This window comes from Colletotrichum fructicola, assembly GCF_000319635.2.
Source record: "Colletotrichum fructicola Nara gc5 chromosome Unknown KSG_Nara_v1_contig10, whole genome shotgun sequence".
NCBI lineage: Eukaryota > Fungi > Ascomycota > Sordariomycetes > Glomerellales > Glomerellaceae > Colletotrichum > Colletotrichum fructicola.
This window is the reverse complement of record NW_027094060.1, coordinates 2,786,102-2,807,066: the sequence shown is the minus strand read 5'-3', so window position 1 is coordinate 2,807,066 and position 20,965 is coordinate 2,786,102. Positions and strand designations below refer to the sequence as shown.

The following is a 20,965-nucleotide window of genomic DNA, read 5'->3' as shown; positions in this document are numbered from 1 at the left end:
TTTTCCTGTATCATTAGCTACTCCGTCATCAACATCATTGTATCAAGAGACATACACCTTTATTTAACATGGCAACCATGGACCACAAAGAGTTCCAGGAAGTCCGCTCACATTCCCATCACAACGGCCACCACCGACCGCCCCGTGGCCCGCCGACGCCGCACGCCAACGGCTACGAGTACGCCGACGAGTACATTCACCCCGAGATGAGCCGCGACGACGCCCTGAAGAGGATGAAGACGGCCGGGTCCATCTCCATCTCGCCCGAGCTGTTCGAGAAGCTGTACCTGTCGCCGCAGAATCAGGTCAAGGGCGAGTTGCGCAAGACGTTTGGTAACCCGACGCCAATGTTAGCCCTTCATGACAACATGTATGTCTGAGGATATGATTACTAACCTGTGGCAGTGCCATCGTGGGCTTTCTCATCTCCTTGACTCCCCTCTGTTGCGATTTGATGGGCTGGCGTGGTGCTGGTGGCAGCGGTGCTGCGGGCATGTAAGTCTAAACGTCCTCTCATCCCCCCCCTAACTCTTGACTGATGTTCCATCATGCAGTCCCACGTACTTCTTCTTTGGCGGTCTTCTCATGTTTGTCGGTGGTCTCCTTGAATGGGTCCTCGGCAACACGTTCCCGGCGACGGTCTTCACCACTTTCGGAGCCTTCTGGGCCTCCTTCGGCGGAACCCTTAACCCGTCCTTCGCGGCCTTTTCGTCTTACGCCCCGGCGGGTGAAGCTGGGGCCGCAGGGTTGGCGACCAAAGGCTTCAATGCCAGCTTCGGTAAGTCGTCCTCTTGATGGCAAACTCGTCATTGACGCTGATCGGTTTGCCAGGTTTCATCACCCTCGCCATGGGTATGATCTGCCTCGTCTTCCTCGTTTGCTCCCTCCGAACCAACATCGTCTTCTTCGTCATCTTCCTGACGCTCGTCCCTGTCTTTGGCCTCATCACTGCCGCTTATTGGTTTCTGGCCATGGACTTCACTGGCAACTCAGCGTTTGCGGCCAAACTTCTGGAGGTGAGTCATTTCCTTCCTGGAATCAGCATTGAAAGACATGAAACCTGATTCATGGTACCTTTTAGGCCGCTGGGGCGTGTGCGTTCGTGACATGTATGGCCGGTTGGTGGCTCATCTTTGCCATCCTGCTTCCGTCGGTCGACTTCCCTCTGGAGGTTCCCGTTGGTGACTTGAGCAGGGTCATTCGAGGAAGGAGCGAGAGGAGTCAAGTCTAAAGACAATCAACTTGAAGGGGGCTACTGGGCAGGGGGGGGGGTTGCATCAGAAAATGACAGCTTGTTCCCACCAAAAACACACATATGCATTTGGAACAATAAAAGGCACTCGTTAAATCGTTTCTTCATGTTTCTGTCTGGGAGCTTCGTGACTGGTGGTTGTTCCCAGCAGGGCAGGTTGAAGTCCGTAGAAGCTGCAACCGTTCCCAGGGAAGGAGCAGGTTTGCTGGCCGCAACGGCAGTTCATACGAAACCTAGAAAGTCGGTATAAGAACAGCCTGTTTGCGAATAGATTCGCGATATAAGGCTTCCAACGAAAGCAAGTCTACTAGGTAGGCAAATTTGACGTTCCCCTTCTTTCATGTTTTCTTGCTCCCCCCCCCCCAACCTGGCTGGGTGGTAGACCTGAGCAGGAAAGACCTCTTTCGTGGCTGAGCTGCTGCTCTCAAAGGGAAGGCTCGACCCGTTTCGCCGTCGGCATTCAGTCTCCTTCCTGCTTCGTTCTTTCCTAACTTTATGTTGCTTTTTCGATCCTTCTAGTTTCCCACCATCTTTCTTGCCATACTCAACGTCATCGCTTCCAACCCTCTCTCCAACCCGGTCTGCAACCCGATTCCACCTGCCGTCCTAGCCGCGTCGGCTGGAATTCTTCGCAACCATGTCTCTCAAGCGGAAACGAACCACGGAAGAGTAGGTCTTCAAGCTCGTTTCTCCTTCTCTACTTGGCTGACGCTCCCGATATCAGTATCTTCCAATCCAGACAAATCACTTTCGTGGTTGGCAAGGAGCAGAAGGAGTACTCCATTCACGAGTCGGCCTTCAGCCTCCTGTTCCGACCCCTCGAAGCGCTATTGACGGGAGGCATGCAAGAGTCTCAGAATGCCAAGGTCATCTGGGAAGAGGTTGAAGATGATGTTTTCCTCGCCCTCGTCGAATTTGCGTACCAGGGCTCCTACCCAACCCCATCACTTCGCAAAGTTATTCAACAAAAGCCTTCCTCCGACAGCAGTACCCTGGAGGGCCTCAGCAATGATAACTCACAGGAGTACGCCAAGAACGGACCAGACAACCAGACATTTCTATCAATCAACTCTTGGATGTCAGAGGCTATTGACCGATGGGTCCCGAAGTACATTTTTTGCTATCACAGCTTCAACCAAGGCCTGCCTCCGCGAAAGCCAAAGTCGACCTCCACATGGGCAACCGAAATGAAAACGAGCAATCATACTGGCTACACCGAAGTCTTCATGCTGCACGCACGACTCTATGTTCTCGCCGATACCTACGCGATCGACAAATTCCGAGAGCTTTGTCTCCGGAGACTCCGCATCAGCTTTGTCAACGTCACTCCGAACGCAGAGCTGCTCGAAACCTTGCATGGCTTGATCATTTACGCTTTCGAAAATACCAAGGCTTCAGATGAGTTTCGCGAGTTGTTGCTTCATTTTTGTATCGCCCAGATGGTGTGGCTCAAGAGTAATGGCTTTCTGGAGCGGATGAGAGAGGAGTTTCCCGAATTTCTGGTCGACTTGGCTATCGAAATGCCATTCAGTTGCTGGGAGTGAATGTTAACAGAGGCTTGAGCAATGGATCATGGATGTCAAGCTGCTGGTGACAGGAAGCTTCAACTAAGCAATCTTGGCTTAAGACCGCGGAGTTGGCTAGTACGGGGACTGTGTACAGCTCCATGGATAATGCAGAAGAGCCGCTTAGCGTCATGGAAAACAAAACCGTCAAGTACCCATGATTTTCCACATCGCAATGTTTCCATGACCTCTGTGCTACTCAAGCCTTCGTCACTTTGGGCTTATGAATGCCCTTGCCCAGATTGTCACCATTTGACCCAGTTATGCGGGCTGGAAATGCAGCTCAATTTCTGATCAGATGATCTAATGAGGATGAGGTGAAAACCCATGTAGTGAGCAGTGCTCTTCAGTTGTATGAAGTTAGCGTCGTTATCATTTTGATAGTGTCCACGTTGACGGATTAATTAATTTTGTCCTACTTAATTTGGGCCGCCTTACTCAGCGGCCATGCCTGGACAATGAGATGTTGCGAGCTTCTTCTGCCCATGATGTGCCGCAGGTGCCGTTCTGGAGCCCCACACTTCTTCACTGCAAGTCATTGACGTGCGTACTCAAATTGCACACTCCCGACTTTATCAACAAGATCCCTCGTCCAGCAAGGGGACCCCCGACCTTCATTGCCATTTACAGCCGCGGCCAGGCCCTCCATGGGATCCGTCCCAGCCGCTGTCAATGGAAAAAGCCACATCCTAGCGGGCGCGAATTGCTCGCACTCATCTTACCGCCCTATGGGCCAATCTTAGTTCAAACTCTAAATAAATAGCATATTCGGGAGCTGCATCCGTATTCTAACAGGTCGATCATCACGCTTTGATAGATATAAATGAATCAATGTCCCGCAGGCCACAACGATGCAGGAATTACACCACAATCATTCTTTGTCGAAAAAAAAATGAAGTTGCTTACTCTCTTCTCCTGTGTCGCCGCCGCAACGGCGGCCGTTACACCCCGCCACGATGCCGAACCGGCTGAGAGCAACCTCCAGAGCAGGGGAGCGTCCTGCAATGTTTGCGTGTAAGTTTAACCAGACTTTCTCACAGAGAAACCGAGGCCTCAGATTAACACTTTCGATAGAACCACTGTCAAGGGCTCATCTACGACAATCTGGGGTCCTTTCCCTTTCCCATACGACCACGGAGGCCAGACGTCGCGAGGGATTTACGTCGGCTGCGACGTCCATATCGATCGCAAGCGCACGACGGATTGCAGTCAGTGGAGTGTGTGGACGAAGGGTACCTGTGGACAGGTTACCAAGCAGCAGACGTGTTGATAAGAACTTTGGCATCCGCTCAGGCTGCGTGGGCTGAGACATGTCATTGATCAAGAGCGAGCGGTTTTGCTTAATATTCAATGTTAATAAGAGATTTTCACAAGAATGAAATAAGACTACTATGAGACGATACGTACTTTGAATTTGCCAGCATTTCTTTGTGCATCATGCAACCAAGACCAAGATGCAAACTGTTTGATAACCAAATCTAAGATTGCAGAAGGTGCGCAGAGCTAGACAATATTAGACGCCATCTCCAACCTGAGGTTAAAGTAGCTTAAGTACCACCGTCACCGTCACAGCTCGTACCATGCTATTGAGTGCTATATTGTGATCTTTGACCAAACTCAGTCGTCCATAGACAAATTAAAAGCATGCCACGTAAGCAGTGCGACGCTTTGCGGAGAGAAACCGTTGCAACTGAAGTCTTTCATGCCGTATCTAAGAAATCCAAGGCTCCGGAAAATGGGTGTCATGACTTCCTAGATGGACAATACAAACCATAGAAAAGCAGATAATCATTGTGTCAGCCCCTAGTTTTGAAACAAAATGAGACTATCCTAGGAATTAGAGTTATTTCCTTGGTGCTTACCTCTACTCGGCGTGGTTGTTGGCCTGAAATGGTTCAGTTGATCGATGTCATATGATCTTCTTCGTCATTCGTTTTTCTCATCCGACCTCATCATTCGTCCTCGTATTTGTCGCCGCTATCGCTACTTTCCTGCGTCACTATACACCTGAATGGCAAACCCTTTTCCAGCAGTTAGACAAAGTTCTTCTGAACTGCTTTGGGTTCTACGCAAAGGAAGATTAATTTAATCTGCTTCTCAATTACTCTCGTGGCTGCAAAGCGGTAGCCCTTGGAGGAGGAAAATTGCTAATCATCATTGTCAATATTTTCGTGAGAATTGCCAGCGATCGCAACCTGGGTTATCCGGACACAGAACGGACGTAAAGCATACGTGGCCATTGAATGCCACATACTTAGGAGGGCTAAGAAGTGATCTGTCAGATTTAGATGAGGATGCAACGTGGGATTGCAGTCCTTTTGTATTAGAAGAATGTTGAAAGATATTCTAGAGCTTGCTTCCCGATCATCAAGGACTCCGTAGAATGTGAGAATGGAGGGCATAGTTCGCGGTAATTAATGGTCAGAATGTATTGGAAAGTAAAATTCTTGGATGTTGAATCTGAAGTTGAACGAAAAGCAATACCAAGCCTCGACTGAATAACCATCGAGCCAGAGCTTCGGGACAGCCCTGTGCCCGAAACACCGTAAACCACCGTTAAGTTGATCTGCAAAATGTTTTCTCCACCTTCGGAGAACGACAAAAGAGGCAGTATCTTCATTCCAGATTTAATCTTCTTCATGCAGTTGCGGGGTCGAAATGCTTGTCCTCGGTGAATTCAGAAAGTGTTGCGAGCACTTTGTGTGGAATGGCGCGACTGCAATGATGTAGTTGGCTGAGCCGCAGATGACAATGCAAACATGCATGCCAATGTAACATGAGATCTCGAAGATGATAGGGTGATAAGACGGAGATGTGGACGTTTAGGATTTGCATCCCAGCAGCGTTTCCACCCGCGGATATTTTGCCAACTCCGGGTGGAGTGAATGAGTGCGAACGCTAGTGTTGGTTCGCAGCGTCTCCTCGTTCTGTCTTGTTTCCCCTCACGCTTTCATATCTTCTCCCAGTAACCATCAACATCTCGCCACGCTTTCTTCCTCTGGACTGTATGTGCTCATAGCAGCTCTCAACTACCATCTCTCCTCGATCAAACATGGCAGAGCAGCGCGCTGCCACGAAGTCTCCCGTGGGATCACCTCCCAAGTCACCTGAGGCTGCGACGCCGGGTGCCGCATCACCCGGTCCCGATCAAGCCCCCGATCAAGCTCCCGAGGCGACGTTTGAGGCAAACGATGCGCCGGCTGATGAAGGAGATGGATATTCCACAGCTTCCGACACCAGCTCTAATGCCACGGCTTCGTTATCGTCTTCTGTTCGGGACTTCAATTTTGAGAACAAGCGACGCTACCACAAATACAAGGAAGGGCGATATGCCTTTCCTAACGATGACGCGGAACAAGAGCGAGAAGATATGAAGCACAGCATGGTAGTAACACTATGCGGGGGAGCATTGCATAGCGCACCCCTCCAGAACCCGCAGAAGATCCTGGATATCGGTACCGGAACTGGGATCTGGGCTATTGACAGTGCGTTGTTCAAATTGATGCTTGCCTCACCGTCGAACATCAAGAACTAATCTCTCTTGCTTTAGTGGGTGACGAATACCCTGAAGCTCAAGTCACGGGTATTGATTTGAGCCCAATCCAACCTGCATACGTACCGCCGAACGTTGCGTTTATCGTAGACGATGCCGAGGCGGAGTGGCTCTACGCAGATGACTCAATTGATTACATTCATGTTCGAAACATGGGCGCGGCGATCAAAAATTGGGAAAAGCTGTTGGCGCAGGCGTATAGGTACTTGTCTTTTTGTTATGTGTCGTGTGCCGTCTGCCCTCGATGCTAACTACGATAGGGTGCTCAAACCGGGTGGATGGATCGAACTCCAAGAGATGAAGTGGAACTTCAACTGCGACGATGGCACGATGGGACCCGATTACGCGCTCACTAAGATGATGAAGTTGGTCTGGGAAGGCCTCGGAAAGTTTGGAATCGAGGCTGACGTAGCTGATACTAATCCTCAGCGCTTGAAGGATGCCGGATTCGTTCATCAAGTCCACGATGCCGTGAAAGTGCCAGTGGGAGAGTGGCCCAAGAGAAAGGATTTGAGCAAGATTGGAGCCTACTGCAAAGCTGTTCTCTATGATGGCATCCATGCAGTCACGATCGGTCCCTTGACTAGAGGTCTGGGGTGGACTTCTGATGAAGTTGAGGTATTCTTGGTTGACGTGCGCAAGGACTTGCTGAACAACTCGATTCACTCTTATGTGTACTACCATTCGCTTGCGGGCCAGAAACCAAAAGAGGAGAAAGCATGAGACAGAAAGTCCGCGAAGCTTATGGAAACACTCGGTCGCTAGCGATGCTGAATAGTCTCAAGGGCTTTTAACATCTAAAGATAATTCTATTAGCTCCGCAATGTTGGCACTCAATGTAGCATTCTGAAGCCACAGCTCATCAGATTTACTGTTATTGGCAGTCTAGACACGGCCAAGCTCACTGTTCATGCTGCCTGACTCAACAAAACTTCGGGCCTTTGCAAGGATATCTTTGACAAGACTCCTGAAAATGTGGCTCAAAATGGGATCACGACGCAAGGTGTGGAAGTGATATGTTCGTCCGAGTGGTCGAAATCGGTTACAATGGCGATAACTCGATTTCAGACTGGCAAGGCCCCAAGGATGACGGGGCTTCTAACCCGCCTGCTTCTTTGATGAAATTGGTCAAATACAACCACGGAAAAAAGGGCCCCTAGGACAAAACGCATGTTGCACATCGACGCCCGGATAGAACCCAGAAGCTTCGCAAGTCACGCGTTGAAAATGAGGGTATAAGATCTTGACCTAATTACCACTTGTGCTATGTACTCGATGAATGAAAAGAAACATATCTCAACGTTTCTTTTCCGCAGGGTCTGACTCGGTCGGATTTGTCGCTCTAGGATCTGTTGGTGTCGTATCGTCCGGGTCCTGTGTCGTCGGTGTCGGCGATCCCCCCCGACCAGCGTCACAGCCCTGCTGGTCCTTCAGAGCGCCATAGAAGCTCTCCCTATACGCTGCGTCCATCTGCGCCTGAAAATTGGCGTCGGTGAAGGGAACCTGCGTCTTCTCGTACTTGACATCCTGTAGTGCCTTTGCCGCCGCGTCCGGGAGCGAGTCCCACCCGACGAGCGTACGCTCGAAGACCTTGTCGCCGTCGGCGCCCGTAAAGGGCGCTATCGCGGTGTCGTGAATCTGTATCTTGGGGTGCGTCGGCATATCCACGCCCACTGTCATCGACTTGAAGGAGAAATCGCCCGCGTTTGCCGTGCCCCAGGTGAGATGGTCGGTCGTGAAGGAAATACCCACAGGCCAGACGGCGGTGACATCGTCGTCAACACATCCCCAGCGGTTAATCCAGACGACAGCGCTAGCCCAGTAGTGCCGGTGGCCGTTATCATTACCCTTGGCCCAGCGGACCTTAGGCATGTAGTAGCTGTACATAATACCAGTGCGACCTTGGCTCGAGCCGCGGCGGGCATAAACTTGAGCATTTCCCCCTTTATCACAGCCACTTCGGCCGCCATTCGTGGGTTTCAGACCACCTCTAAAGTGATGATGTGAGCATATTCGGGGTATGTAATAGGTAGGGAAGGGGTTCATTGCTTACCCGAGGTTTCCGCTGGCATCTGTGGCCGGGTATGGATCGCAACCTCCCGCCACGTACAGGAAGGGGCTAAACCGGAGTTCAAGCTGACCATCTACACCTGGCGAAGCATTCTGGGTAAGCGCAACAACTTTGTCATGGTCGATCCAATTGTGTCCACCCGAGTCGTCTTGGCCGCGTGGGAGTACCGATGACGCTACGGTGTTGAAGAGAAGACAGCCCAGTAAGGGCCAAACGGCGACAACTACCATCTTGCCTTCTGAGTGAGTGTATGTAACGAGTGTAAATGAGTGGCTAGGCTGTTGCGCAAATGCAAACAAACCCCAGGAAAACGAATGTTAAAGGTGACCCTCACGATGTATGTGGCATGAGCAGACCTTCACTCCGGCATACTTATGTTCCTCGTCCCGGGAAGATTCTCAGTAGTGGTTTAAAGCGACTGGAAGTATGCTGACTATTGCACACAGTCTCTTTGCTCACTGCATACGTTACATTAAAGAGAGTTTTCCCCCGTGGCTTCATTAGCATCCCCCTTCATTACCTCAGGCCAAATGGGCGTTGAGTATACGAACGGTATGGCCGGACACAGAGTTATTTCCACACCTCGCTCCTTGTTATTTTCTTTGTGGTCTTAATGATATTGATCTGACTTGCCGGTAGGGCTGGCCTCTACGCTTCGTGTAAACTTTTACCTTCATATTACTGTGGGTAATAACACGGAACCCAGTGCCGAACTCTACCTTATGTAGCCGACGGGATGTCATACCGACGCATTAGCGTTTGCCTTCCCGGAACCCCTTATTGCTACGCCAGTCTACGCCCCTTAAACCAACTGCGTGTTCTCACAATTACGTTAGCGTAACTACCGTAGTTGCTGAGCGAGTTGAAGAAAAGCCGAGTTAACGCAATTAACGGCGGCAGCTCCCCTACCAGTCTGTACATATGTATTCGACCGGTCATAACTTCAGACGGACCTTGGGCGGTCCAATCAAGAATTTGCAGGCTAGATGATGTTCGCCCCGAGCTTACGGCTCAGTAAAGAGCATTCGAATATGAGTCAAAAGTCACTGTATTCGTCGTGTCCATCCCATTCGACCCGAACGCTTCGCACAAATTCAAGTTGGAGCGACTCACCAAATGAATGGTGGTCCATTAGCAAAGAGTTCCAGTAGAGTTTGCGGCCCGAAATAGCAACTCTCGCCGAGCCCCAGAGAACGACGCACAGCCCAGCTACCAATGGAGTTGCCGAAAGCTTATTAGTCAGGGGTCTTCCGCATCTAAATCAACAATGAGCAAATTACACTCATGCCCTTTACTGTCCTCGTACGGACGGACACTTTTGCAAGATCCGGTAGGGCTCTCATTACCGGTCAACATGTGCACTAGATTCCGATCGAAACTTTAAGTTGAATCGCAAGATGCCGAGCACATGGCTTCATAGTCGGCGTCACCGTTTTGACCTCCTGAACTCGGCCTCAATTGAAATTACAATATGGAAAGATGTACGCCACTAAATCACTTTGAAGAAAGGCTTTTTCACTGCGTTATATAGATAGATGAAGATTTCCTTAGTTCTCGCCTACTAGTTGCGCTAGGTGCCACGTCCTCTGCCACAAATGCAATACTCGGCGAGAATTTTGTGCAAAATAGCCCTTTGGGGCGTCTTCAGTCTCATCGCCGTCAAGGCACAAGGGACAAACGGACTTCTGGCCGGTGATGAGAACGACTGGTTGGCATTAGACAACGTCGACCCTTGGTATCTGCCCCCGGACATTGTTGACGGCGGTGACAAAGATGGCTCTGGTGCATTCCCAACACCCGCGTAGATCCTCTTCAAATTTACAAGCTGACCATGAAAATTTGCAGTCTTAATACTGAACGGCAGAGTGCGCTGCGGCGTCGTTCCTCTCGACAAGAGCGGCAACGTGTGGACGATCCCCGCCAACGGCGATTTCGACGCTGTCGGTTACATCCTGCCCCGAGGCGGGTACGACTCAAGATCTGACAAGAGCCTAGCAGACTGCGTGCTTCGCGAGTCCAAGGAAGAGGGCGGCTTCATCATCGACGTCAACTCGCTTATTCCCCTCGGGCTGAGCAAGGGGGAGACAGTGTACTGGTACAAAGGTACCATCACCGAGAACGTCGACCCGACCGAACCGCGCGACCGCCCGCCAAAGTCCTTCGCTGCCGCGGAAGCGCGAACAGAACTACAGAAGCCGGCAAAGAAGCCAACGAAGAAGTCGGACATGCGAATGGCGTTCAATAAGGCGGAGTCGGCATCCGAGTCTAACAGTTACCGTTCAACGTTCAAGACGGGTGGCGGTGCCTCGGCCTACTCATTCAAAGATGCCGGGGCGGCTATGGAAGTTTACAGCACCGAGTTCCAGACTGGCACCGCGCCGATTGTCAAAGTGGAGGTTGACTCGTTCTTGAACAAGCTTGTGGCAGAGAAGGCGGGGAATAGTCAGGACCAGACCAAAAACCGGCTGAGTCTCGCGCGTATGATGGGCTCGGTGTGGCTCAGGAAGGGCCTCGCGATCAAGCAGCTCAGTGCGGTAGAATTCATTGACGTAGTCGATGATCAAACCAAGGCTGCAATCACAGCAGTCCAAGGTGAACTGGAAGCCGTAGCCGAAGATTTCGAGGTTCAGTCGACGGATTCGGTGCACTGGGGACGTCTGGTGAGCACACCTCTTGGCGAAGCTGCGCAGAGCTTGGCTGCCGCGGCAGAAAAGTCCGTGTCGAAGATTTCTGTTACTAGTAGTCCCATTGGTATCGTCTTCGACTTAGTTTGAGTGGTTGTAGAGTAGTAAATGGCTACATGGTTGGCGGGTTAAAAGGAAACAAATAAAGATGCCCCATTTCTCCGATTTTCTGCACCGTTCGTTTTGAAATGTCATGGATCGTCATATCAGGGGTTCATGGTACCAATATCGTAGATTCTCACTAATGACAAATTGGTAGCGTTGAATAAACGAGATTTTTTGACAGGAACTGCAGGTATGAGTTTAGATAATATCTGTTCGCGGAGCCCGTTAGTTCAAATTTTACGGATGCTTCCAGGCCTCATATGCTACTTTTCAGCGTTCATTATCATAGGACAAGGACGCAGAAATTAAGGACATTGTGATGCCCACTTTGTCTTCGGGCAACAGGCAGCCTGTACTCATTATGAGTGGTTCGGAAGTATTGAAAGGCGGATACATTTCATTTCTTCCCTCGAAGCTCAATCTAAAGCCAGCGACCAAGTTGATCAACACTTTCGTCGTATGTCTCAACGACGGTCAAAGTGTGACATCTTCTTAAGTCAGCTGATTTCTGTCAGTTTAACAGACTGTCACACAGGCATTATTGATTTGACTCAGGGTTATGGGTCGTCGATGAAAAGACGCTGGATGTGCATAGTTACGTTGTCGCCACAGACGCTTTTGGAGGTGGCTACGTCATCCCAATGATTGATGCATTTGGGGACATGAAAAGAACGTATGGCTTTCGCTCTGTCGAAGTAGCCAGTGTAACGGACGTCTTTCTCGCTTCGTCGGGCATCAGAGGTGTGCAGCTGAAACCTACAGCAGCGAGAAAAAGCACAAGTCACCAAATGGCTTCCTCGGATACAGTTGCATCGGAGAATATCTCAAAGTTGATGCACACAAAAGGTTGGGCTTGACGGTCTATCTCATAGAATCCACTTGACCCTTCGGAGAGTAGCGCAGGTGCTAACACATTTACCACAGGCTTCACAAATACTTGAAGACCCCCATTAGCGGTCTATATGAGGGCAGGACTGCCATTGATAAGCAAAGGCACGAGATGTCTGAATATTTCAGTGGTGATGAAGGCTGTTCGTGGGTGAACTCTTTTTCTTAAATGAACTGAAAACGCCACAACAGCGGTAACTAATACAAGATTGAAGCAAGAATATGTCTCGAAACGGGGGCAAATAACGGCTAGAAAAAGTCTTAATTAGAGTGGAAGAGTGGGATAATCGCAAGCGTAGACATCAGAAACCAAAAGTACATTATGTTGCATTTAATCTTTAATTTACTTCTTGTCAGAAAGACCCGACTGTGGCGGCAAGTCTACGGTACTTCTATTTGTACTTCGTGTTGATTCTCGGATCTGAAGGTAGGTGAGCTTTCTACGTAGACTAAGGTACGACCTGAGTGGGTGCTATAAGAAGGTATAATGGGTGGGCTCCTTGCGTGAAGGTGTGATATTTCATCATGACCCCGATCCGAGGTAGTAGCGAATCTCACTCCTGCCTTGAGTGAAATTGTCAGCACTTCATTTAAATATCACATATTGGTCGTAGGCAGGTGGGCTTTCCTAAGAACACTAAGGCCACACGCTTACACTTTCGAAGTTCATCTTGCATGGGAAGCACGACTCGGCTGATCCTCCTCCCTCTTCAACCATCAAGATCAGACTTGAGTCCCCTCACTCTTTCTTCATACCTTGCCGGATTCTCTGACAAGGACTTTCAAGTTAATTGTTCTCCGACGTTAATTCGCTTGGAGAATCAGGGAGGTGCGACTCTCTCCCTCACATCCGACCCCACTTTATGGCGTCCGAGTGTCTCGGCCCGCTAAAGTCAATCCCAGCAACTGCCTACCTACCTTGATAATCTCACCTTCCACAACCTCCAACTGCTACGTCTCATCATCACTTCATCGGACGCGAACTTCTGAATCCATTTCTGAAAGAAGACGAGCACAAATTCAGACTGTGCAGCTGTGTCCATTCGTACTCTTCCGCCACCCAAAACGATGGCTGGCAGAACCATCGTCGACACAGAGACGTACGTCCCCCTCTCCCTTTCCGGACGGGCTTACCTTGTTGAGTCGAGTGCATGGATGCCAACTAACAACTGCCAGCATCTACACATCGCGGGTCTTCCATTTCATCGTGGGGCCAGAGAACACGACATTCCATGTCCATGAGAAGCTCTTTGCCCCTCACTCCAAGGGGCTGACGCGCATGCTCAACAGCGGCATGCGCGAATCGCAAGAGGGCGTCGTCGTTCTGGACGATGTCGACAAGACCACTTTCACCAGCTTCCTGGACTACGCCACATACAGCAACTACATGTTTCAGAGGACGATCCCTTCGAAGAACACCCAGTCGACGTTGAGTGACGCTGATGTCACGCCAGAGAAACGGTGTGACTCTCTACGTGACCATCTCATTCATTACGATCATCGACGGGACATCATCGAGAGGAAGCCGTACTTGAAGTACATGGAGCTCTTTGTGAAGAGCGGGGACCAGCACGGGCTTTACGCCCCTCCTACGTACCTGTCTGAACCTGACGAGCTTGGTTTTGACGTCGATCTGGACTTGAAACTCTCCAACAAGGAATTTGGCGAAGTCTGTCAACACCATGTCAAGCTCTACGCCTTCGCCGATAAGTGGGATATCTCTGAACTCAGGCAGCTGTGTCTTCACAAGATTCACAACTGCCTAACCCGCGTCAAACTATGCGATAGCGGATACCACTTGCTTTTCGCCCTGATTGACGATGCTTACAAGAGCACCATGCCTGGAGATTTGCTCCGCAAGCTATTCACGCAGATGTGCGTCGCCGACATCAGCCTCATTCGAGGTATGTCTGGATTTCCCCGCCTGGTGTGCCGCCTTCCGGAAATAGGCCTAGACATGATTTTGGAGGAGCCCAAGTACTGGGAGGACAAGCCGAAGGCCTTAGCCGACGTCAACAGCAAATTTCCACCGCGACCATTAATTGGCGACCATGATCAGAAGGGAAGGTAGACATCTTGAAAGCAGGATCGTCACAAAAGCAAAACATACTTTCGGGCTTTCTTGCGGGCACTTAGACTTTGAATTAATTGGCAATTTTTATCATTTCGGGCGGGGCGGAGCAGGACTATTTCAGGAAACGGCGTTGGGGGAACTTTGCACATTACGGATGCGAATTATTTGATCTGCCGTCTACGGTAGCCAATTTGAGTGCGTACTGGAATCCTCTGGATCATCATATATCTCTCCCTATATGAAAGCTTTGGTATGCGATGTTCAATGACGAGATCACAGTGCGTCGTAGTCCCTTCGAGAGACGGTGACATTGGAGCACGTTGTACCTCCTCGTGTAGTGCTAGGCACCCGGAAGCACTCGTTCGGGCAGGGTGCGCTGGCATCGTATTGCCATGAAAAGAGAGGATCCGTCTCATTAGTAAGGATCTGCCCGATCATTGATGTTTGATATCCAGGGAGTTGCCGAGACTGCTGGAACACATCGTACTTCAAAAGCTGTTAGCAAACGTTGATGAGAGGAAGTCCTGATCCACCTACGCTACTCAAGGTCATTACACCCCAGCCAACGTTGTAGTTATGCTGGATGGTAGTGCCATAAACGTATTCTATGAATATCTCATCAGCTTTCAACTTCATCAGAATAATGTCGTGCGTCCTAGCTGACCTTTGAATCCTGCCCAACGAATGGCACTTGCGCACTGCTTCCAATGAGTCAATGCTACTTCCCGAGGCTTTCAGATACGTACCATAGGACAAGATTCGGCGTTGGTATAGATGGAGAGGTCTCCCCATGCGGCGTAGATCTCACTAGGAAGCAGTCAGCAGTCAAGTTTGACAAAGTCTTGTAGTAGGACTGGAGCTAACGTTGGCGTCATCCCCTGCTCTGTGAACTTGGCCGTGCAAGCATTGATCGCTGAAATTTCTCCATGAACTGAATTCAAGTTAGATTGGAGACATGTCCGGTGATCAATTCGACGTACTGGTTGGATCTCCCGTGCGGAAGTTCGCGCCCTCGCAGACAACTTCGTCACTGGTGTGATTGACGATGATCGAGCCAAAGGCGGCGAAGGGGCAACTAGACACCTTCGGTCAATCGCAATCCATAAGATAGTCATGTAGTCTGGGAGGCGCTTACGGCCCACTTTGGCGGTAGAGAGCTTCATTCGTCTAGTGGAAATGTTAGAATACCGCAACCAAAACCTCAAGATTCATCGCTTAATTACCTTTCTCATGTACTCGACTCGCTTTGCGGCTGGAATAGAGTTGACGGTCAAACCCGACATGTCCTGATCATCGTTTGGAATCACAAAGTGAGCCGAGCAAACGCTCAGCGCTCCCAAAGTGGACAACACAATTGATTTCAACATTATGGTTGCGCAAAGATCAGAGAAGTCGAATCAAAATTTCGAAGACTTTATTAACACAGGACAGTCGACGTTATTTATGCACTGCGATGCAAGTGAAGATGCCGCATTACCAGAACCTCCAAAAGATAAGAGTGTCCGGGATGATGGCTGGGGCCCACGTGTCTAACCCAACCACCCGGAACTCATGGTACCACCATGCTTGTCAAATGAAGCTATCACCATGCACGACCCCGCAAAGACCCGCAGCTGCGAGGGGGTATGTTGTTAGCGCAGCTTCTCTTATCATTTCCCACGTTGCGGCGACAGCTTGGCCGCGGATGATTGCTACAGTACTGCGGCGGAATTCCCGAGAGCGGAGGATGGCCGCGCGATAAGATAACGGAGCACTTCACCGGTGTTGGTTAAGCTGGAGGTGGTGATGACATCTATGATTATCACAAGCTCAATAGAACCTAAGCTCAAGCGTCATGTCTGTCAACATCTGCGAGCTTTGCTTCTAAATCGTCCAAGCCCAACTCAAATAGCCACCGCATACGATCCACGGCGGGCTTTTCCACATCCACTGCGTTTGTCGACTTCTGCCTCTCGGCTTCGGGAGATCTCTTCAAATTCGTTGCTCGCGTCATTTGGAGCACCTTGTCAATCTTGGCCTGTCGCCAGGATTGCCAAGCACCAAGCGCGCGGGGCCGTTCTTCCACGGTCCAGCTTCCAGATAGGACCTTTGCCAGGGAGTAGACGTCTTCCAAAGCCTGATTAACACCTTGTCCCGACGATGCCGGCATTGCATGAGCAGCGTCCCCGACGATGATGACATTTCCCGACGGTGAAGCCCAACTAGGCAGCCTCGGCATCGTGTAGAATGGCCAGCTCAACAAGCCTTCTGGACGTTTGCACAGCTGATCAATGATTCGTCTTGCCGTGTCGTGCCACTGGTCATAGTCCTTTCGCATCAGAGAAGCCAGGGACTCGGGGCTGGCTGCCAGATCCTGCCAACCCTCACGGCCTTGTTCGGGATGCGGGAATTGCGTTCCTACCATGAGCGTTCTGCCGTCCGATTCTTCGGGGACCATGAAAAGGCTGCCCGGCTTGCCTTGAATTGTGCAGCTAGAAGCGAAAAACTCCTTGTCGGGCCAGTTAACAGAGTTGATAGGGATGTGTCCGTATACACAAAAGACACCCGTGTAAACAGGAACGAGGTCCGTTAGATAGCGCCTCAGCGTGGAGTGAATACCGTCAGATCCGACGACAACGGCAGCTTTCTCCGTCTTGCCGCCAGCCAGAAAAGTGACGCCTTCCGGAGAATCGCTAATGATCTTCTCGAACTTGGTATCAAAGTAGATCGGGACTTCACGCTCGGCCAGCATTTGCTTCATCTCTTGCAGAAGGGCGAGGCGGTACAGACGATAGGCAGGATATCCGTAAACTTCCTTGGACGCTAGCTTCATCGTATCCACAGTCTTATCTTCGCTGTTTTTGGTGATGCTGTCTTCGAAAAGGAAGCTTTTCGGCTTGATTCGGCTCAAGACGCCGAGGTCGTCGAGGATGCGGCATCCGTTAGGTGTCAAAACCACACCACTGGTGAGAATATCCGCATCTGCGCTTCTTCCTTCGTAGATCCGGCACGGAATCGACTTTTGATGGAGAGCCAAGGCGAGAGCAGTACCCTGAGATACCTGTTAGCTCACTTACAGTAGCACACTCGATAGTGCCATGTGAGAGGGGACCCACGCCAAGGCCTGCGCCTATGATGGCTACGCCGTCCTTCTTGATGGTGTCCATTGATGATGAGACTGAGCTGTTTGTCCGTGATGAGTTGTGAAGGTTTGGTGACGGGATTCCCCGCGAACGATCCGTACTTATATCAAGTTACCACTGCCTATCAGACGGCGATTGATGAGATGAAACCGCCGCGTCCGAAAAGCATGGTCTTGACGGGAATTCGGGTGATTAAAGTTACCGTCTGGGCCATTGAATTTCGAGGAACCGATATTTTGTGATGCAGAGCCTGCCCAGATAAGCAATCACTTATTGAAGTGGACGAAACGTTGGCGTACTGCCCCAGGAGCCGGACAGCCATAATTTCATGTCAATGAACACCATGTCCGTGCTCGCCAGGAGGTTAAACGAACGGCTCTTCGCGCTTCGCAATGCCCACAATATTTTTCGACTTCGTCCGATGTCCACCAAGAGCGATCACCTCCTGTAGTTCGACGGTCATGTTTGCTGTAGTGACCAAAGTCAATAATTGCCAAGCCGTCGGTGAACATTTAAGAAGAACTGGACAATCAGATGTAGACTGGATGATAGGAGAATATGCCCAACTCCGACGGCTGCGGAGTCTACGCAGATTTCCGAACGATGGGAACGACTGCACGGCATACAAAACTGCTCTCCACGCGGCGTATTTATAACGGACCGGAGGTTCTGGGATGCTAAGCAGTCCAATTCAAGTCAGCAGTAGATATATAAGTGCATTCAACGGCAATATACGCCAGAGTCACCTCTTATTTGCTTGTTCCCCAGACATTCAATGATCGACGACACGCTGGAAATTGTTAAGAGAAGGTATCCTCTTTCTTCATGATCAGCCACTTCATCTTGTGTGCGAGCTGCGAGATGAGACTTTTGATGTCTACAGCAGGTTATGCACAAAATGCGTTTGCATTCCAGAAGTGACTTTCAGTCGCCGTTCCCAGGTTTGGTCACAGTTTGTACACCCCCACCATACCAATAAAACCTTCCTCAATTGCCGTCATAGTCATTTTCAATCAAACTAAGATAAGTTTCTCTGTCCTGTGAAGCAAAAATTCCGGCAGATAACTACCGCAACATGGGCTACAAGACTCGAGGGTGTAATCAGGCTAATGAATCCTGTTGTGGAGACAAAGCCTCCATACTTAACATTGGACAACTTGACATAAGACTACTGTTGTGATTTCGGATCAAAGACCTCAGCATCTCTTTCAGAAGTATTAATGTTGTGTTTAAATTAACTTGTGTCATCTCATCGCAAATTGCATTGATAGAATGAAGGCTTTTCACAAGCCTCTGCTCGTCCATGCTTATCAAAGTTCATCTAAACTATTGCAACGTCATCTCACTAAATGTAAGTATGAGCAATCATGTTCCAGCTTCCAGTTATGCGAGAACCAAGCCTCGACCGAAGTTATGCTCATGTCTTTTTTTGAGCGGCAAGTTGCCACAAATCGTCACCTAGAGCTAAGCAATTTACGTCAGCTCTTCAACACGGTGCGTCTGTGGGCTTTTGCTGAATTGTTTAGGGTTTACGTATTCGCAAAACTGAAGCTGTGACTAGTTCGCCTCATTCCAAGGTCGACACTTGATTTGTCGAACATCGTTGGAGTTTCTCGTTGAGTCATTCGTGAGAGAATACAGGACGTGCGTTCAGGCGATACCTAGGCTGCGTAGCTGTGCTCGTGAGGATTTCCCCAATGCTGGAGTTTTAGTGGAGCAACCCGAACAATGGACAAGGGTTCAAGTTCTGCAGGGTCTCGACTGCGCGATCATAGCGACCCTCTATTACCCTCACTTTCTCCAGTGGTTCGGCCGAATTGATGAAGAACGCCATCGTATGGAAGGCGAATCATTCCGGGGGGCAACTAATCTTTTAAACCCCGCCAGATTGCTTTTGTGCGTCATGACGTCGGCCTCGCAATTCGAGAAAGTCCGTTTCGTATTTGTTTCGTACTCGGCATGGATCTCGTGATGGCCCCGGATGCTTCCAGGATGCGAGACCGAGGTGCATATGAAGATACAACTACCGGGCCAAGTCCCGCCACTCACCTTTATCATCCCAACCCCGCCCGCGTCGTCCCCTCCGCCTGCAAACACACAAGCATCTGCGTAACCGAACCCAAAGTCGCAACGCGCGCGAGCCCTTCACGATGGCCGAAGTTCAGAATAATCCCGCAACGACCACCGAAACGACGACGGCGACGACCACGGGCGCGCCCGCGGACGAATCGCAGATCATTCAAGAGGCGCCTCTGTTGTCCAAGGTCAGGTATGGCGCGACGGCTTTCGCGATCCAGAACTTCGTGGTCAAGCCTGCGCTGTTCCTCCGCGACGTCAAAGCACGCATCATCCCGTCTGAGCATCGCCCCGACTTCGTGAAGACGTACGAGTGCCGACCGTATCTTCCTGTCAGGTATGCATGCAGCCAGCAGCTAAAACAGATCCTTCGTCTGTAAGAGACCTGCAGCTGACAGGTGTTCCAGAATATTCTTCCCCAAGTGCTTTGACAAGACCTCCAAGGATAAGCTGCCTGTTCTCTTCACTATCCACGGAGGCGGTTTCGTGCTCGGAACTCCCGACGACAACGATGACTGGAACGCGGCGTACGCTACTCAGCATCACTCCATGGTGATCGGACTCAACTACGCCAAGGCCCCTGGCAACCCGTTCCCAGGCCCGATTCATGACTGCGAAGAGCTCTTCCTCGCCTCTTTGAACGATGAGTCCCTGCCCATAGATAAGACCAGGGTCGCTCTGGCGGGTTGGTCTGCTGGTGGAAACCTTTGTCTTGCGGTCTCGCAGCTGGCTTCCGTGAAGAAGCACTTGTCCGCTATTGTTCCACTGTATCCCTGCACGGATCTCTCCCTCGAGGCGGAAGAGAAGGCCAAGTCGCGACGATACAAGCCTGATCTGGGCGGTTTCCGCGCCAAGGAGAAGGACTTCCTACTTAGCATCGCCCCTGTGTTCGACTGGTCTTACAAGGTTCCGGGCGAAAGCGCTCGCAACCCGCTCTTGAGCCCTGCATATGCGCCAAAGGACGCTTTCCCAAAGCAAGTCTTCATGATCGGCTGCGAACTCGATCTGCTTGCCCACGAGGGTCAGCGACTGATTCACAGCCTGGCTGGGCGCCCGGCCCCTCCCGCTGTTGTGGGCAAGGAAGAGACCGTGGAGAAGGGCGAGCTCATCCTGGACGACGAGAGGTTCCACTTTGAGGTTTTGAACCCGGATGGAAGTCGATACAGGTGGTTGCTCGTGCCCGACACCGTTCACGGATTTGACCAGCATCTGGATGGCATCGTCCGTGATCCTGTTTTGCTCGAAGACGCCGAGATCAAGACGCAAAAGACAATCAAGATGATTGGAGAGTGGGTGCTCAAGGCACCTCCGACGACGGCCTCATCTTGAGACCGTCTCCCCATGAACCGAAGAATCTGCACGAGCAACTGCGCGACCCCACCGTACACGTAATAAGGGACTGCTTTCCAACTATACCAAGAAAATATCCAGCAGTGGACGAAGTTTTTATAGTATACCATTTTTCCTGCGTCTTCAAGATTCTTGTATTCAGTTTTCGTGGCTCTCTGCTCAAACGGAAGTCATCATGTATGTACGTAGCTCAATGTTTATATGACATCACTCAGGCAAATACTT

At 50.5% G+C, this 20,965-nt stretch overlaps 10 protein-coding genes across 10 annotated transcripts; 7 read left to right on the top strand and 3 right to left on the bottom strand.

Annotated features, from left to right (window-relative positions):
* Window positions 1-77: 77 nt before the first annotated feature.
* alcS lies at window positions 78-1,231 on the top strand (the record flags this gene model as incomplete). The annotated part of the gene is made up of 5 exons (XM_032026384.1): window positions 78-349; window positions 406-495; window positions 555-778; window positions 832-1,016; window positions 1,082-1,231. The coding sequence occupies 5 exons, from the start codon at window positions 78-80 to the stop codon at window positions 1,229-1,231; spliced, it is 921 nt and encodes a 306-aa protein (XP_031877125.1).
* A 658-nt stretch (window positions 1,232-1,889) lies between these two features.
* On the top strand, window positions 1,890-2,796 carry CGGC5_v016296 (uncharacterized protein; the record flags this gene model as incomplete). The annotated part of the gene is made up of 2 exons (XM_032026383.1): window positions 1,890-1,921; window positions 1,977-2,796. 2 exons carry the CDS (start codon window positions 1,890-1,892, stop codon window positions 2,794-2,796), a joined length of 852 nt encoding a protein of 283 aa, XP_031877132.1.
* A 913-nt stretch (window positions 2,797-3,709) lies between these two features.
* On the top strand, window positions 3,710-4,087 carry CGGC5_v016295 (uncharacterized protein; the record flags this gene model as incomplete). The annotated part of the gene is made up of 2 exons (XM_032026382.1): window positions 3,710-3,831; window positions 3,892-4,087. The coding sequence occupies 2 exons, from the start codon at window positions 3,710-3,712 to the stop codon at window positions 4,085-4,087; spliced, it is 318 nt and encodes a 105-aa protein (XP_031877131.1).
* Window positions 4,088-5,869: 1,782 nt separating this feature from the next.
* Window positions 5,870-6,806, top strand: CGGC5_v016294 (Secondary metabolism regulator LAE1; the record flags this gene model as incomplete). Its single annotated transcript, XM_066153499.1, has 4 exons — window positions 5,870-6,302; window positions 6,368-6,572; window positions 6,631-6,735; window positions 6,800-6,806. 4 exons carry the CDS (start codon window positions 5,870-5,872, stop codon window positions 6,804-6,806), a joined length of 750 nt encoding a protein of 249 aa, XP_066007137.1.
* Window positions 6,807-7,666: 860 nt separating this feature from the next.
* Window positions 7,667-8,671, bottom strand: CGGC5_v016293 (uncharacterized protein; the record flags this gene model as incomplete). Its single annotated transcript, XM_032026380.1, has 2 exons — window positions 7,667-8,360; window positions 8,424-8,671. 2 exons carry the CDS (start codon window positions 8,669-8,671, stop codon window positions 7,667-7,669), a joined length of 942 nt encoding a protein of 313 aa, XP_031877130.1.
* Window positions 8,672-10,036: 1,365 nt separating this feature from the next.
* On the top strand, window positions 10,037-11,215 carry CGGC5_v016292 (uncharacterized protein; the record flags this gene model as incomplete). The annotated part of the gene is made up of 2 exons (XM_032026379.1): window positions 10,037-10,223; window positions 10,287-11,215. The coding sequence occupies 2 exons, from the start codon at window positions 10,037-10,039 to the stop codon at window positions 11,213-11,215; spliced, it is 1,116 nt and encodes a 371-aa protein (XP_031877123.1).
* A 1,971-nt stretch (window positions 11,216-13,186) lies between these two features.
* Window positions 13,187-14,189, top strand: CGGC5_v016291 (uncharacterized protein; the record flags this gene model as incomplete). Its single annotated transcript, XM_032026378.1, has 2 exons — window positions 13,187-13,218; window positions 13,295-14,189. The coding sequence occupies 2 exons, from the start codon at window positions 13,187-13,189 to the stop codon at window positions 14,187-14,189; spliced, it is 927 nt and encodes a 308-aa protein (XP_031877122.1).
* A 276-nt stretch (window positions 14,190-14,465) lies between these two features.
* On the bottom strand, window positions 14,466-15,559 carry TAD2-1 (tRNA-specific adenosine deaminase TAD2; the record flags this gene model as incomplete). Its single annotated transcript, XM_032026377.1, has 8 exons — window positions 14,466-14,678; window positions 14,730-14,797; window positions 14,857-14,890; window positions 14,939-14,999; window positions 15,057-15,123; window positions 15,173-15,267; window positions 15,328-15,359; window positions 15,416-15,559. The coding sequence occupies 8 exons, from the start codon at window positions 15,557-15,559 to the stop codon at window positions 14,466-14,468; spliced, it is 714 nt and encodes a 237-aa protein (XP_031877121.1).
* A 458-nt stretch (window positions 15,560-16,017) lies between these two features.
* On the bottom strand, window positions 16,018-17,338 carry DEP2 (FAD-dependent monooxygenase DEP2; the record flags this gene model as incomplete). The annotated part of the gene is made up of 2 exons (XM_066153498.1): window positions 16,018-17,223; window positions 17,288-17,338. The coding sequence occupies 2 exons, from the start codon at window positions 17,336-17,338 to the stop codon at window positions 16,018-16,020; spliced, it is 1,257 nt and encodes a 418-aa protein (XP_066007166.1).
* Window positions 17,339-19,464: 2,126 nt separating this feature from the next.
* On the top strand, window positions 19,465-20,719 carry are-1 (Arylesterase; the record flags this gene model as incomplete). The annotated part of the gene is made up of 2 exons (XM_032026375.1): window positions 19,465-19,727; window positions 19,798-20,719. The coding sequence occupies 2 exons, from the start codon at window positions 19,465-19,467 to the stop codon at window positions 20,717-20,719; spliced, it is 1,185 nt and encodes a 394-aa protein (XP_031877120.1).
* Between the last annotated feature and the right edge of the window lie 246 nt (window positions 20,720-20,965).